At 35.8% G+C, this 14,326-nt stretch overlaps 1 protein-coding gene across 2 annotated transcripts in view; it reads left to right on the top strand.

Moving 5' to 3' along the window:
• The window catches only part of MMS22L (MMS22 like, DNA repair protein), an 89,254-nt gene that overhangs the window by 11,805 nt on the left and 63,123 nt on the right, over window positions 1–14,326 (top strand). For both annotated transcript variants that reach the window (XM_058836764.1, XM_058836765.1), the window contains 4 exons: window positions 1,523–1,653; window positions 5,505–5,618; window positions 7,379–7,558; window positions 12,844–12,906. In XM_058836764.1, the coding sequence (XP_058692747.1) occupies window positions 1,523–1,653; window positions 5,505–5,618; window positions 7,379–7,558; window positions 12,844–12,906 (488 nt within the window). The remainder of the gene's footprint in view (window positions 1–1,522; window positions 1,654–5,504; window positions 5,619–7,378; window positions 7,559–12,843; window positions 12,907–14,326) is intronic.

Below are 14,326 nucleotides of genomic sequence, written 5' to 3'. Positions count from 1 at the left end.
AAAAGTAGAGAAAGAAAAGGGCAAGGCAATATCTTTTTAAAAAAAAATTTATAAGGCTTTAAAAGGGCAAAAAGTAAGTTGATAAGAGTAAGCTGTTCATAGAAGTTAGATTAAAAAGGTCATAGAATGCAATTGAAAAACTCAATTTCAGAGTAGTTCAGTTTCATGAAGAATTGTTAAAATACAGAAGAGAACTTCATTTGCTTTGTGAGGTTTATATCTATTTTCCATGTCCATTCTACCAAAATAAATAACTAAAGTGTGTTTTCTTCTCTAATCAGTGTGTCACTGTAACCATACATTCCCTCACACCACCTGATTATAAGTTGTTAATATAAATTCCATATAGAAGTTGCAACAGTTGAAATAATGTTGAGGTATAGAAAGAAAGGACTATATGTTTACCCCAGTATCTGATGCTAAAACTGAGCTCTTGCCTGCTCCAAGTGCTGTCTCAACACAGCCTTGCTCTCATTAACACATTTTCTCTGTTTCTGCATTACTGTATAGTGTGTGGGTTGGCTTTTTGTTCCATAATTCTATGTTTCTTTTATGATCCATTGTGGGATAGATTGCCTGTTTACCTTTTTTAGAGCATTTTGGAGAAAGGATAGTGAAACTGTTGGAGGCAGTATATTTTTCAGAATTCAATATTTATTTCCAGATAATGTTCTGAGTAATAATGGACTGATCTATCTTTGTAAGAGGAAGCTCATGATTTTTAGCAACAAAATTTACTAGTCAAGACAGTCATATCTCTACATATATTATCTTGTTTTCTTATGTGCTTAGAATTTCTTACGTTTTTATCTCATACTATGAAGCATTCTGAGTTGAAACTTCACACTGCTGAGACCAGTGGCAGGATAGTGGGTTCTGGGCTTCACCTTACATTTCCAGGAATAAAATACAAGCTCATTCTACGTAGCGTCTGCTCCACTGATGTCAAAGGAGATGTACTGTTGAAAAGCTTGTGGGATAAGATGTTACAGCCTCTTAACTTCACCATTTTATCTGTTAATGCTTACAAATGCTCAAGTTGGAACATGATCATGCCAGCTTTTTACATCAACACATCCAAAGGAAAGTGTTAGACCTCTCCAGAATTGTTTGTCATCAACTTGCAGATCTGCAAAACATGTCATGATTCCAGAACATGCGCACTGGCATGTGACAAAGAGGAACTTGCAGATAAATAAATCTTTATTCCTCTGCAAAATCTGTGCCAATAAAAGGCTGTAAAGTGCCAAGCTTTTTTACTGTCAACCTGAATAATACCAGATTTCAGTGCAATGATGAAGGGATTAGCTTGAATTTAGGATGAGATTTCTCACATGAATTTTATTTTATCTCACATGAATATCTCACATGAATTAATTTTATAAATTAAAATTACATACAGATCAACAAGCCCATTCTTAGATATATATATATATATATATTAGAAGAGAAATCCTGTTTGTTTTATATTGCTAGAACCAAACCTGGAACTAACCAATTCTACTTTTTTTTTGTGTTTTAGGACAAGTTGTATATGCTAACCATTTCATTAATCTAACTGGAGAGAATCTAACCAGTGTCAGTTTATTTGAAAAACACTGTGGAAATCTCATATGTGATTTAATAAGCTTGGCCATCAACAAGTATACAAAGGTAACTCTTTTTCTTTATACAGGCCATGGGCAGTTAGATGCTTGTACTGGGAACCATATGAATTGGGTATTGCACCAGTGCATAGATGACTTGTGAGTGCTTAGTTTTAAATGTTATGTATGGCTTTGTATTTCCATGTTTTAAAGAGTGTTATTTGTTAGGAGCTCAAATTGTGTTATATTTATTCATGACCATCTGGCAGTTGAATGAGAGAGTAATACTGAAATGCACTGTGTACAGAGCAGAAGTGAATGCCACATTTTCTGAGTTCAGTGTTCCAGGTTTAATGCCAAACATGGCACAGTCTAAAAGGTTTAGATAGATGCAAAAAAAAAAAAAAAAGTCTTTTCAAACTCTCTCAACAGGAACAAAAAGAGGATAACACTAATCCTGGCACTAAACTAACTGGACACTTAGAGAATATCATAGTACAGTTTATTGTTGCAGTGTGCCGATTTCCTCCACCTCATCTTTCTGTTACAGCACTTCTGCATTTGTCATGCGAAAACTTTTCTGTGTGTTCTTTTCCTTTTTCTATCCTTCTATATCTGCAGTATTTTTCTCACTTGTTTTGAGTACTCCAAAGCTAGAAAGTCATAATAGCATACAGCATCCAGTAAAAGAGCTGTGTAATCTTTGTCATTTTGAAACCTGCTTTAGAAGGACGTGTATGATCCATGAATGCAGGACTGGACTCTGAGAATAAGCAGCAAGTGACCACTGTAAAATTTATGTTTTCCTAGTACAGAAACATAAGAAATAGAGTCCTTCTTCTTCATTTTACTTTTGAGGATGTGGGAAATGGCTGTACTAGCCTTTGATAACTGTTCTTTTAAAATATCTTCCTGTAGAAAATCAGTTTTGATCTATTAAATTATCAGATAGTACTGCAACTTTCTCCCCTGAACAGAAGGCAAATAGATGAGAATAATATTTCACAAAAGAAAATTCAAATAGTATCTATCTGTTGAACATAGTGCTTGATAGTAGTCTTGGAAATGTCAGATGATAAAATAGATTTGACGTACTTTACAGAGCCATATTGCAAAGAGGGAAGGTTGTTTTGGCACTACTTTTTCTTAAGCTTTTTCTAGGCATGGGCCACATTTCTTGAATTAGTTCTATTTGAGATTAATTTCTGAAGTGAAGCTTGCACTTGAGCTGGTCACTCCTATAGTATGCAATCATTGCTGTCATCCTGCAATGGAAGTAGCATCCCTCAAAATTGCTGAAAATGCAACTGATATCTCTAGTAGGTGACACCACCAGCTCATCACTAAAATATGTCCTTGGGCTTTTTTCTGAGAACATTCATGAGTGCAGCTCTTAACATTTGTGGATATCCTTGGAAAGAGGGACATAAACTCTAGTGTTCCAGGCTCATATTTTCAGATTGGTTTCATGAGCAGCTTGAGTATCAAAATGCTTGACTTGGGTCATGTACTGAGTCCAATGTGCTCTGAGACACATTTGGCAGAGAAATATATATCTGTGGATATCTTTCTTCTGTCTTCAGCAGCCGTACCTCTGGCACCAGAACTGTATTGTCCCAACAGCATCATGATTTGGGGTTTTGAACATTCTAAGCAAGATACTCTGGATTTCTTCTCACATCCTCCTCTGCTCAGTATCTCTGAAGAAAGCAGTATCTTGGCTATCCTTAGTCTAAGCAATATCTGTATGGCATCTTGCTTTAATACTGCTACCCAGACTCTATCCTGCACAGATACGCACATTTCCTACCAAAGAGATCCTGCAATCTTGTAGAATAGCACAGTATAAACACAGATGTAAACAGTAGAAAAACCCTTGTTGAGGAAACCTTGCTGCAACAACTCATAGTCCACGTAGAAAGCATGAAACTAATTTCTAAGTTAATTTCTATGCCTAATACTTCTGTAAAAACCTCCAGTGTTACAGTGCATCTGTAATAAGTAGACTGCTATTTCCAGTGGGTCTGTTTTGCTCTTTGGTGGTGAGTCATAACCAGAGTTATTTTTGAGGCACTTCAATTTTGGAAAGTTAGTAGTTGAATCATGAATTTTTTCAAGAGACTTTAGTGGTTATACTGTTTATTCTTAAGATAATATTTACATAAGATTAGTTCAGGTTGTTGAGAAATTCCTGTAACAGATCTTTAAAAGTGTGAGGAGAGAGAGAGGGATGTGAAATATTGTGCATATATGTAAGACTTGAATAAAGCATTATTTCAAATAGATCAGCTCTACCATGAAAATTTCATAGGATTAACAGGATTCTTGAGAGAGAGAAAAAAAAACTTGTCACATTTATATATGAATGTAAGTTCATATTTATAATTAAAATTATTTAAGCCTGATGTGGAGCTGTATGAAACTAGTTGTAAACATATTATTCTCAAGGTGGATGATAAATAAAAAGTTTGCATCCTAATGGAATATTACACGGATTTGAAATTATTGGTGATATAGTTGTTGTTCTAATTGTGCAAGTGTGGGTTTTTAGTCATTCACTCCCACTTCTGTAATGTTTCACACAGCTAGTGCTGTCCCTGGCATTGCATATTTTGATTTAATTTTTAATTTGCACTGTTAGGTTTCCAAATTCAGAAATTATTTTAAGTGCCAGTGTGATTTGAGAATAGCTGTGCATGAATGGATCAGAAAAAACATGAGGATATAAAAATTCAGGCTCCACCTCATCAGATGTAGATGGCTAGGAGTTAGTTGGCTAAACTAGTTACCCGAGGCATTTTTTATTGTCACGGAAGGATAACAACAGTTCTGCAGTGAGATTGCTTAATCTCTCTAGGTACCTATTCCCCTCTGTTTGCTTTAGAGAGGTATAGGTTGATTATTCAAGCTTGGACTACTCACTGTTTAGAGATAAAGTGAATATAAGCTGCTTTGTCTTCCCTCTTTCTACATTTCTGCCATTGTGTCCTTGCTGAAGGTAAAAGATGCTGAACAGAGCTATTTCAGCAAGGCTTTTCTCAGTTTTTGCCACCTCTGAATATCGTTCAGTGCATTCATGTGTTGAAGGATAGAGTAAGTAAAGTTTTGTCTATAGTATGATTGTATCAGATACAGGTCTGGTAGATCTTGAAAACATGAAAGCATACAGAGTTTTTTAATGTATTTAGCACTTCCTTTTGCTGTTTTGTTTTGTTTCACAATTCAGAGAATGTAAAATTGAAAGATGAATCACAAGAAGACTATTTTGCATTTGAAATGCATCAGTCTGAGTGAATTTTGTTAAATATGGAATAGTAATCAAATAACGTACATGACTTGAAATATGCTGTTTTCTGCATATTAAAAGAATGCCTTGCAGTAAATTTACCGAAAAGCAGATTTTGTGAAATGTTGTGGGAACATTAACATCCTCATGCCAACAACAACATATTCTACTAGCGTTATGCCTAGTCATTAAGGATTTTTAAGTTAAAAATAACAATATTAGCTGGTAAATAATTTGAAATATATTTCTTAAGAACATCAAGAAAATGTAATCAATCATTTTCTTTCCCCTACTATCAGACAATGAATTAGTATTTATTGTAACTTCTTTTCATTTAGGACATGGAATGCCATTTTTATACGATTAAAGAATATCTGAGAGTGGATTAGAAGAAACTAGGAGATAGCACAGCCTATAACTTATGAAGAATTAGGAGTCTGTGTTGTATGAGACAGATATTTTGGATGTTAGTGAAATAATACATCTTTGAATATGCAATTGTAACTATATTATTTATCTGAAAAAAACTCCCTCAAACCAAACAGCCAAGACAAGGAGAAATACTGATATACAAAACACCATTTCTGAAATTAGCTCTTGTGTGAATAATTTTATTCTATATTCTCTTTCAGGTGCGACCTTCTGAGGCTCTTACCAGTAGCCATTATCCCTGTACCTGCATTAAAGAGCTATGGATTCTACTTATTCACTTGCTGGACCACAGAAATAAAGGGTCTAATACAGAGGTAAAGGGAGATACTGTTACATGTGCAGTACAGTTACCAAATGTTCCCATATGCACAAATCTGATGGTAGAACTGAAGATCATATTTGCTCCAGGAGAACTGCATGCTAACTGTGATGCCTTGGGCCACTGTCCTGAGTGCCCATGAAGCCCTGACTAGGGTTGCAGTGTACTGTTGGGTTATGACCTAGGGCATGGATAAGGACTGCTCCTAGTGCTGAAGAAAGCAGAGCAAAGGAGAACTGTGAAAGTTCCATTCCTTTTATGGAAGAACAAAACACAAAAAGCCATGTTTACTTATTTTTTAAAAAAATTATTTGTGGTTTCTGTGATATGTCATAAAACAAGTCATCTCCAGGCATTAGAAACATGGGTACAGTCAGAATAATGATCCAGCTAGCTCATGTTTCTGTCTTTGCTATCAGTCTGTACAAGAACAGCCTGTACATAGTTTTGAATCTTTGAATCTCTCCTTTATACCAGTACAACCTTCTATGCCTCTTCAATTTATTTTGTTGGTTTTTTTTTTATATCCTACCTTCTGCCTTTTCTAGGCTGAAGATTCCTACTTCTTACAGTAATTCTTTTTTTCAGGTGCCATTCTTTACCTCTGGTCATCTTTGTCCCCCTTCCCTGAACTGTTTTCCATATTACCACATCCTATTTTGATTAACAGAGTGCTAGGATTACATTCAGTATTCCAAGTTTGGCTTAAGAGGCCGTATGATTTTATACATTTGCATAATGATGTCTTCTGTTTTGTTCTTTTCATTTACTGATATTTTCTCACATTTAAATTTTTCTCTCTTTAACTGCTGGTTAGAATTGAACTGATGTTTCTCTGAATGAATACTAAAAAGTGACGAAACTCTTTGAAAGTTTTCTGAAATAATCTTTATAAGAACTGAAGTGGCCATCTGTGCCATGAGTACAGTTCACTTAGTACAGAATGAAGTACTTCAGAGTAGAGAGTTTGCACTGATGGCTGTTTACTTGTTGGTAACAACAGATGTAAAGGTGGACAGCACAAGTGAAACTGTTACTCTTAAGCATTTGCACTGGCAAGAGCACTTTGCAGCTAAGTTAGGATCAGGACCTAGCTAAGGTGGATGAAATACACATGCAAAGAAGTTACGGAGAACTTAAGAACTTCCACTTTCTTAAAACTAGGAACAATAGGCACAGGCTGTAAGAAGTAGTAATGCTGTGATATAGGCAAGGGTCTGAATCAAGGAGAATTAATCAGTTTGTCAGTGCTGGAACAGACTGTGACAAAACAGGGAATTGGAAGCTCAGTTTGCTGATTTCAGATTGCTTTCAGATTGTTTCTCTACCATCTACTGTATTCCTCTTGGCTAGGATAGTCTGGTGCTAGAAGTTTTTAAAAAACATGTTATAACAATTCTTTACTAAAGAACCTTTCTCGTGTGCTTGTTGGGGCACCACCCTATCTACATGTCAGATATCAATCCATCAGCTTGTAATTTTGTCTGTGTAATATTGCACTGGATTCTTCTTGGTGACCCAAGCTTCTCCTTTCACATTGCTTTCTACTGACATTTGAGAGAGGACTTTCTGAAGTAGCCTTGAGTTTTCTGTGGTAATACTGAGCACTGCTGTTTGTCATTTTCTTTAAATGATTGTCATCTTGCTTGTTCTCTGTAAAAGCAAATTAATCAATAGAAGAGTGTTGTAGAGAAAATTGTTAAAATAGGTTTTGTTATTGAAGATAATTCAAATTACCTTTTGCATTTTCTACAGTGTTTCTGGAGCTTGGTGAACACAACCCTAAAGAATATCTTTGAACGGCCAAGTACTTCTGAAAGTGAGTCTGCATTTGAAACAGTTCAGTGTAAAGACCCACTGAGTTTTAGCTGGTGGATTTTGAGTCATCTGGCACCACTTTACCAGTTTGACCGTAATGGAAATCTAGATGAAAAGGTGAGTATGCTTTTTTCTAAGTACCTAGGAGTTACTGATTTTGATATCTTTGGTTATTTTTGTTGACAGAAAACGATTTGTTTTGTATGCAGGAATTTTCATACTCCTTAGGTTTTAAGGTTGAATGTGTTAGGATGTGCTTTGGACAAGTCGGTATATGTTCTAGGAGCCCCAGACATATTCATATTACATACCAGATATTCAGTAGAGTACTGTATGAAGGAAACTTGAAATATCCCAGCTAGTTAGTAACACATATACTTAATGATGTAGCATATGCTATAAGATTATCTGCCTGCAGCATAAATGCTTCACTGGGTCTGATGTTTTAGGAATTAAGCACATGAGTTTGTGCTTTATGAAGTATAAACCTCAAACACTGACTGTGTAATTATTAATGCCACTTATTTTTCTAAAGTGGTAGCTCTGCTCTGGATGAATTTCAATCTAATCACACTGCCTGTGCATCACAACCATAACACCATAAGATGCATCTATATTCGTGTATGCACCTTAATTTTTATGTAGGTGTGCTACCAATAAACATTGTCTGATAACTTCAAGTTTCAGTTTAGGAAAATTGCACTTGCTGAGGCAGTTAATCCATTTTGAGATGTGTAAAAGCTGACAATTTTTCTTAATTGTCTATAGAGGAAGCTTATTAGAAGACAGTGAGATGGATGAAGACCCAGAAACTAAGGGATTTGGGGTGATTGTGGTATAGTGTGTTTTGCCTGGGTTTTTTATCCCCAACAGTGCTTTTTGCACTAGGGAGACTAGTTATGCCATCTTCTGTCATTTGTCCTTCTATTCTTTTATCCTCTTACTGTTATTCTTTTTTTCTGTTTGTATTGGTTTTGGGGGTCTCTTTTTTGGGGGGCATGAGGGTGTTTGTGGTCTCTGTTTTTTTCTTTTTGGGGTTTTTTAGTATGATGGCTTTTTTAACCTTCAGCTTCATTGCCCATATTCCCTAATTTTCCAAGCATAAAGTCTGTATGGCATCTTCCACAAATTTGCCTTAATTGCTCTTTATTGTGAATTGCTTATTATTTGTAATTTAACAGTGTGTATTACACCTGGAAAGGCTGTACCCTCTTTCTGCTAAAAGTGGTACTGTGATTTCCATTCTTGCTTAGGATGAAAGGTTAAAACCTGGAAATGTGTTTGTAAACTGCAAATCTGTAGGAAGGGAAAAATGTTCATGTAGGTTGAGCAATTTTGATAACTTAAAATCCCTCTCTTTGTCTTTAAAAGCAGTAAGTCTATAAAGAGCATGAAAGAAAAATGTTGAAATTCTGGGAATGCTTACAATCCTAAGTAAAATTAGATTTAAAAAAAAAATAATTAATAATTACTTGGATTTTCTAATCTGCAAATTTGTAAAAAATTTAAATGTAGAAGGTGTGATAATTCATGCTTGAATACTTCCTTGAAAAACTCATGGCCACGTCTGTTTGCTAGAAGACTTGGCCCATGTGGGATGCTTATGCTGCTTCTGTTTGCCAGTTGACAAATCCTTTAGGAAGCTGTGGCAGGCTACTTGTTATCATGTGGCAAAATGAAGCAACTTCCTGCACATTTATACAGTGTAAAGTTGCAGGTCTTGTTACAATGAAGGTTATCTCAAGCTTCCCTTGGTTTTGCCCTGTCACTACCTGCTGCAGGAGAGAGACGCGGTCCGGAGCTTATTATACAGGGACCTTGGAAGACAGAATTACTACACTTCCTGCTTAGAGGAATTTAGAAGTGAGAAAAGGTTATTCCCAGGTTAAATACAGAAATCAGTGGGAAACACATGTTTATACTGAGTTTCTTATATTTAATGCCCTAATCCAAATACAGTGATACTGATTACTTTTATCTTTGGGGCTTTTTTTCCTGTGTCTCACTCTGATAGATAATATATATTTAGCCTCATGAGAAATTATTTTTTTGCCCCAGGCACCATATTATTTCCATAAGCCAAATAAAGATGTAGAATGGAAAAAAAGGATTTCTGTTGTTCTTATGTTAAAATAGGAATCTGAGACACAGTGACAGGAATTGACTTGCCCTAGATTAAATAATACTTTTTCCTTAGACCCCACCTGGGAAAGAGAATTTCCAAGTCTTGATTTGTAAATCATGAGACCATCCTGTGCATGCTTTCATGCATGTTTCCAGTAGTCTTTATGTTCAAACTGTTAGCTGTGCTTTGCATTTGAGTGTTACTGTGAGTCTGTCCAGGGATCCCTGTTCTCCTACAAAGAAGTCTTATCAGTAACATCAGGGCCTTTTCACCCACCACACTAATATAATCCGTCATAGACAGTTGATGGTAACCATCCCTTTAGGTCCTGTTCCCCTCCTTGAATTGCAACCTCAAAATGTTTTTTGAACGTTATAAGGTAAAACAGTCTGTGATATGAATTTGTGAAGTCAGTATAATTTCATGAAGACTCTGTAGTCCTGTTTCGTTGATTAAACATGAGATGCAATGGCTTTGTGACACATGCTTTCTTTTAATTAAATGTGATCAGAGGTGGGAGGGTGATGTATCATAAGATGATTATTTGTGTGCTCTGTAGCAAAAATTACCTCTAAGCCTATGTCATCTGTGGAAGAATTTCAATTTTTTAATGTGGTCTACATGGCTGTAAGGTTGTTATGAAAGCTTTTAAAATTCTAAATAGGTTTCAGACTTGCTTCTTTTTATTTTTTTCCCTTTACCTCACAAAATGCAATTTCAAATATGCAATGATTCATATATATTGAATATATATTTCACATACATGAAACCACATTTTTAAACTAGAACATTTTGGACAGGTTTCTTCCAACTGTTCTGGGGGATGTACAGTACCTGTCTCTTTCCATATTCCCCTGTTCAGGTCCACTTCACTCCTCTGAAAAGCAGGATTTGTATATTTAAAACTCAAATGGGACCTGATGAGAAAATTTGCTACTTCTGAACATTGCAGGGGTCAGTTTTAATATCCTGTGGGCTAAGGTAATACAGCCAGAGTTCCTTGGGGCTAAGAATTCTTGCCTTTGAATAGAATAATCTGAAATGACTACGTGGCAAGATATGCAAACATGGACTTCCAGCTAAGAAGCCTAATGTGCCTTTTCCAGGTACTCAGCTGTTAGTCCTTGCAAAAGTTTCTTCCTGCAAACTCAGCCCAAGTTTTTGGTTTTAGCAGCACTTCTATGCAGCGTGAGGTCTCCAGCTTCTGTTGATTTTTAGGGCTCTGTGGGGTTGGAAGGAGGATGTTTTAAGACATGTGTTTTGGAGTTGAAGATGTAGGTTCTACATATGCTTTAACAGGGACATACTGTAAACAGTCGTAACCAGGTGCTGTGCCATATTGCCAGTGCAGTAGGGAATAGTGTTTGGATATAAATCTATTGGGATTTGAATGAAACAAGTCTTTTAAACTATGGAGACAGTTATAACTAAAAAGAATGCAGCAGGTGGCTGGTGTCCTTTCCTGAGTTTGGGCTGAACTTGGGTGCACTCTTGTAATCAATCCCAGTTGGTGTCAGGAGTTTGCCCTAGATTACTCCAAGATCTCGTAAGATGATCTGCGTACTGCAGATGAGCTGGAACTTTGGCAACAAACACCTGTTGTATAAAACATGTGTCCTTGGTCTATAGTACTGCTAAAAACATGTTTTAATCAGACTGATCCAAACATTTAGTGCTCTCATAGACTTTTGACATAACTAATATCTACTCATTGCTGCCAAAACTGGCCTTTTAGCAGTTCCTTAGCTTTACTTGAAATCTGCAGTAGGATATTGCCGTTGTGTAGGTATTCAGATAACATCAGGCTCTAATATACAGTCAAACATTGGATGTAAATACTGGGTTTACTGTTACTGAAGTGCTGCCTTTATTCCTTGGCTATCTGTTGATGCAATGTCTTCTGCTGACATGACGCTAGCTCTGATTTCATGATACAGAGCCTTTGGCATCACCCTAGGCATGATACGTCCTCTGCTCTTTTGGTGTCTCTGTCTTATGACCTAAGTCAGGCCATATTCCATTTTTCATTCTTTTTTCCTCTTCTAAAGCTCTGTGTTGATTCACTGTTCTAGCTCGGAGTCCCACAAACAGAAATACCAGAACAAGTGAGCAGCGGCGTGGTATAGCTCTGAGAGCAGAAAGAGGAGCTGTCAGAATGAGGAAGAAGCAGTGGGAATTTAACTGGTGTGGGTCAAGTTCCTGAATCATGAAATCACAACTTTAGTGTAACTTTCTGTAGATCTGTCCTTTCATTTATATTTGTTCCATAAACAGTCTATGGACTGTGACTTGCTACCATTGTCTGTCTTTCAATATTCTCTTTTACTTGTGGTGCAAAAATGTAAAGTCACCAAGTACTCAAATAGTGCTGAATGAGTATTAGTGCATCTTTTAAACTAATTAATTTTTTAAATTATCTTGGTACTTTCTGGAGTTCTCTGTGACACTGTCAGCAAGCCACACCATTAACCAGTTTAATCAGTAGCAGAGAAGGATGGACCACAGTGGTGATGCTGCTGGAAAGTAGTTATATTTCAATTACCAAAGCATAAAGTGCTCTTTATTGTAAGTTCTAAACTGATGTTTAAAGGACAGCTATCTGCAGAATAATGTACAAGGCTTAACAGTTGTGGTAGTGGAGGGAACAAGTAAGGCAGGACAATGACGGAAGTATTATGTTCACACATCTACTTATCTACAGAAGCTATATACATAGCTGAATGTAAGAGATAATTGTTGAATCTCTTAGAAATGTAAGTATGTTGACCTGGTTGCCCCTTTTTTTTCCCCACTCTGAGAAGATGGCCTTAGTCGCAAAGCCTTCTACCCTTTTCTTTCCCACTTTGCATAAATAGATGGAAAATAAAAAGCAAGAAAATGTGAGATTGTGCCTTTTCTTCCTTCTTACCTCTTACAGCTTCCTTTTTACAGAACATTAAAGAAAGAATTTGTAAGGCATACTGCTTGGACTAATAAAAAATGCCTGAATGTTTTGCATCTCCATTAAAAGTGAAGGTTAGGATTGCAAATGAGTCACTTAAAGTGGTTCTGGTGGCCCTCCTTTTATTTTTTGCTTTTTATTAGCTTTCTGATAGCTAATTTTTAGGACAGATCAATTACATTCATGTTAGAAAAAGCTCTTTTAGGTAATGACTGAAGTATTCTGTCATGAAACGAAATATTTCTGGAAATATTTTGCCTGCTTACTTTCATGTTATTACATACTGCTTCCTGTAAGGGATACAAATGCTATTTCATGTTGATAATTATTTTTCAGAAACAGAAGGAATCCAATTGGAAATTTGTGGAAGAACTCCTTAAAAAATCCACTGATGCTCAAGTAAGTGTATAAAGGAAAGAATAATGAACAAGGAAAGTGTCAGGGAAGCTTTCAGGAAAAGACAGTGCATGAAACAAAGTCCAACTAACAAGTGTATTTTTGAGTTGTAGTGTTTTTATCACTGGTGAATGAACAACCTTGACATAGCTAAGCTATGACAGTGTATGGTTCCCTCCTTGTTAGCAGTTCCACTTGCTTTAAAGTGCTTGTGCTTGATGCTAAATTGTCAGATAAAGAAAAAAGATAATTATCCTGGAAGGGTAGTATATGGCTTCTCAGACAAGATGTATTCAGCATAAGAACTGGATGCTTAGAAAATGTAAACCAGATACTGAATGTAAGGATATCAAGTCGAGGAGACATGATGAAGGAGATAGTCAGTTGCATTGAAAATTCAGCTATATCCTCATCACAGCAGGAAGGTGACTTGCCTTGCTGAGCAATTTGTCTTACAGGCTTGAATCAAACTCTTACTGATAAGGTTCTAGTTTCTGAGCACTCATTTCATACCTTATCATTTTTCTTTCTGCAGAACTGTTAATGCAATGCTTCATGGCCCAGAGGTCAGAATTGACCTCCTTTTAATATGCTTTTAAATATGCTGTTCATCAAGGTTTTAAAATAAGTTACATTGTAGCTCTGTAAATTTGTTCTGAAGTTGCATGGTACAAATTGCAAATGCTGTATTGGTAGCACCTGTAAATATAATTTATTTATTTATAACACATGAATAAGCATGTTTATTTTTTCCTTTGGTCTATGAAATTTATTTTTTCAGTTGGTATTTGAAATTAAGAAATTCTGAAAAATTCTGTTGTTGAAAGCAGAAGGGGAATTGGTTCTTTCAGTTTTTCTAATTATTATAATAATATATACAAATAATATAAAAATATAATAATATATAAAAAATATATATATTGTCTTGCTCATAGAGTAGCAACAACTGTAGTCAGAGCTGGCATATGGAACAATACTTGTTACAGCTTTTCGACAAGAAAATATTGGTGGCTGTTAGGAGAGTTGAAATGATAGCATGATTTTTTCAAGTTTTTAATATTCTAAACTTTAACACTTGGCTATGTAGTCTTTCAGCTTAAAAGATTAAGTATTTTGAATGATTTTAGAGTATGACTGAAAATTCAAACTGCATATACATTAAAACCACAAGTAATAACAAGTAATGTTATTACTTATTGGATGCTTACCATTCTGTGAGAGAAACTGGAGAGATTTAGATGAGATGCATAAAAACTGAGTAGCTTATTAGCCACCTTCCTGTTTGCATCTTCTGTATGGCAGCAACCTGAGACACAGTAAGAAGACATTTGCAGTTAATGTTCTTTTCTTCAAAATAATCCCCTTGTGAGTGTATATTATTTTGAATAAAGATTACTTTGAAGCAGAATATACATAAAATACA

Source organism: Poecile atricapillus, chromosome 3, assembly GCF_030490865.1.
Source record: "Poecile atricapillus isolate bPoeAtr1 chromosome 3, bPoeAtr1.hap1, whole genome shotgun sequence".
NCBI lineage: Eukaryota > Metazoa > Chordata > Aves > Passeriformes > Paridae > Poecile > Poecile atricapillus.
The sequence above is the reverse complement of the archived record's forward strand: the minus strand, read 5'-3'. Positions and strand labels throughout refer to the sequence as shown.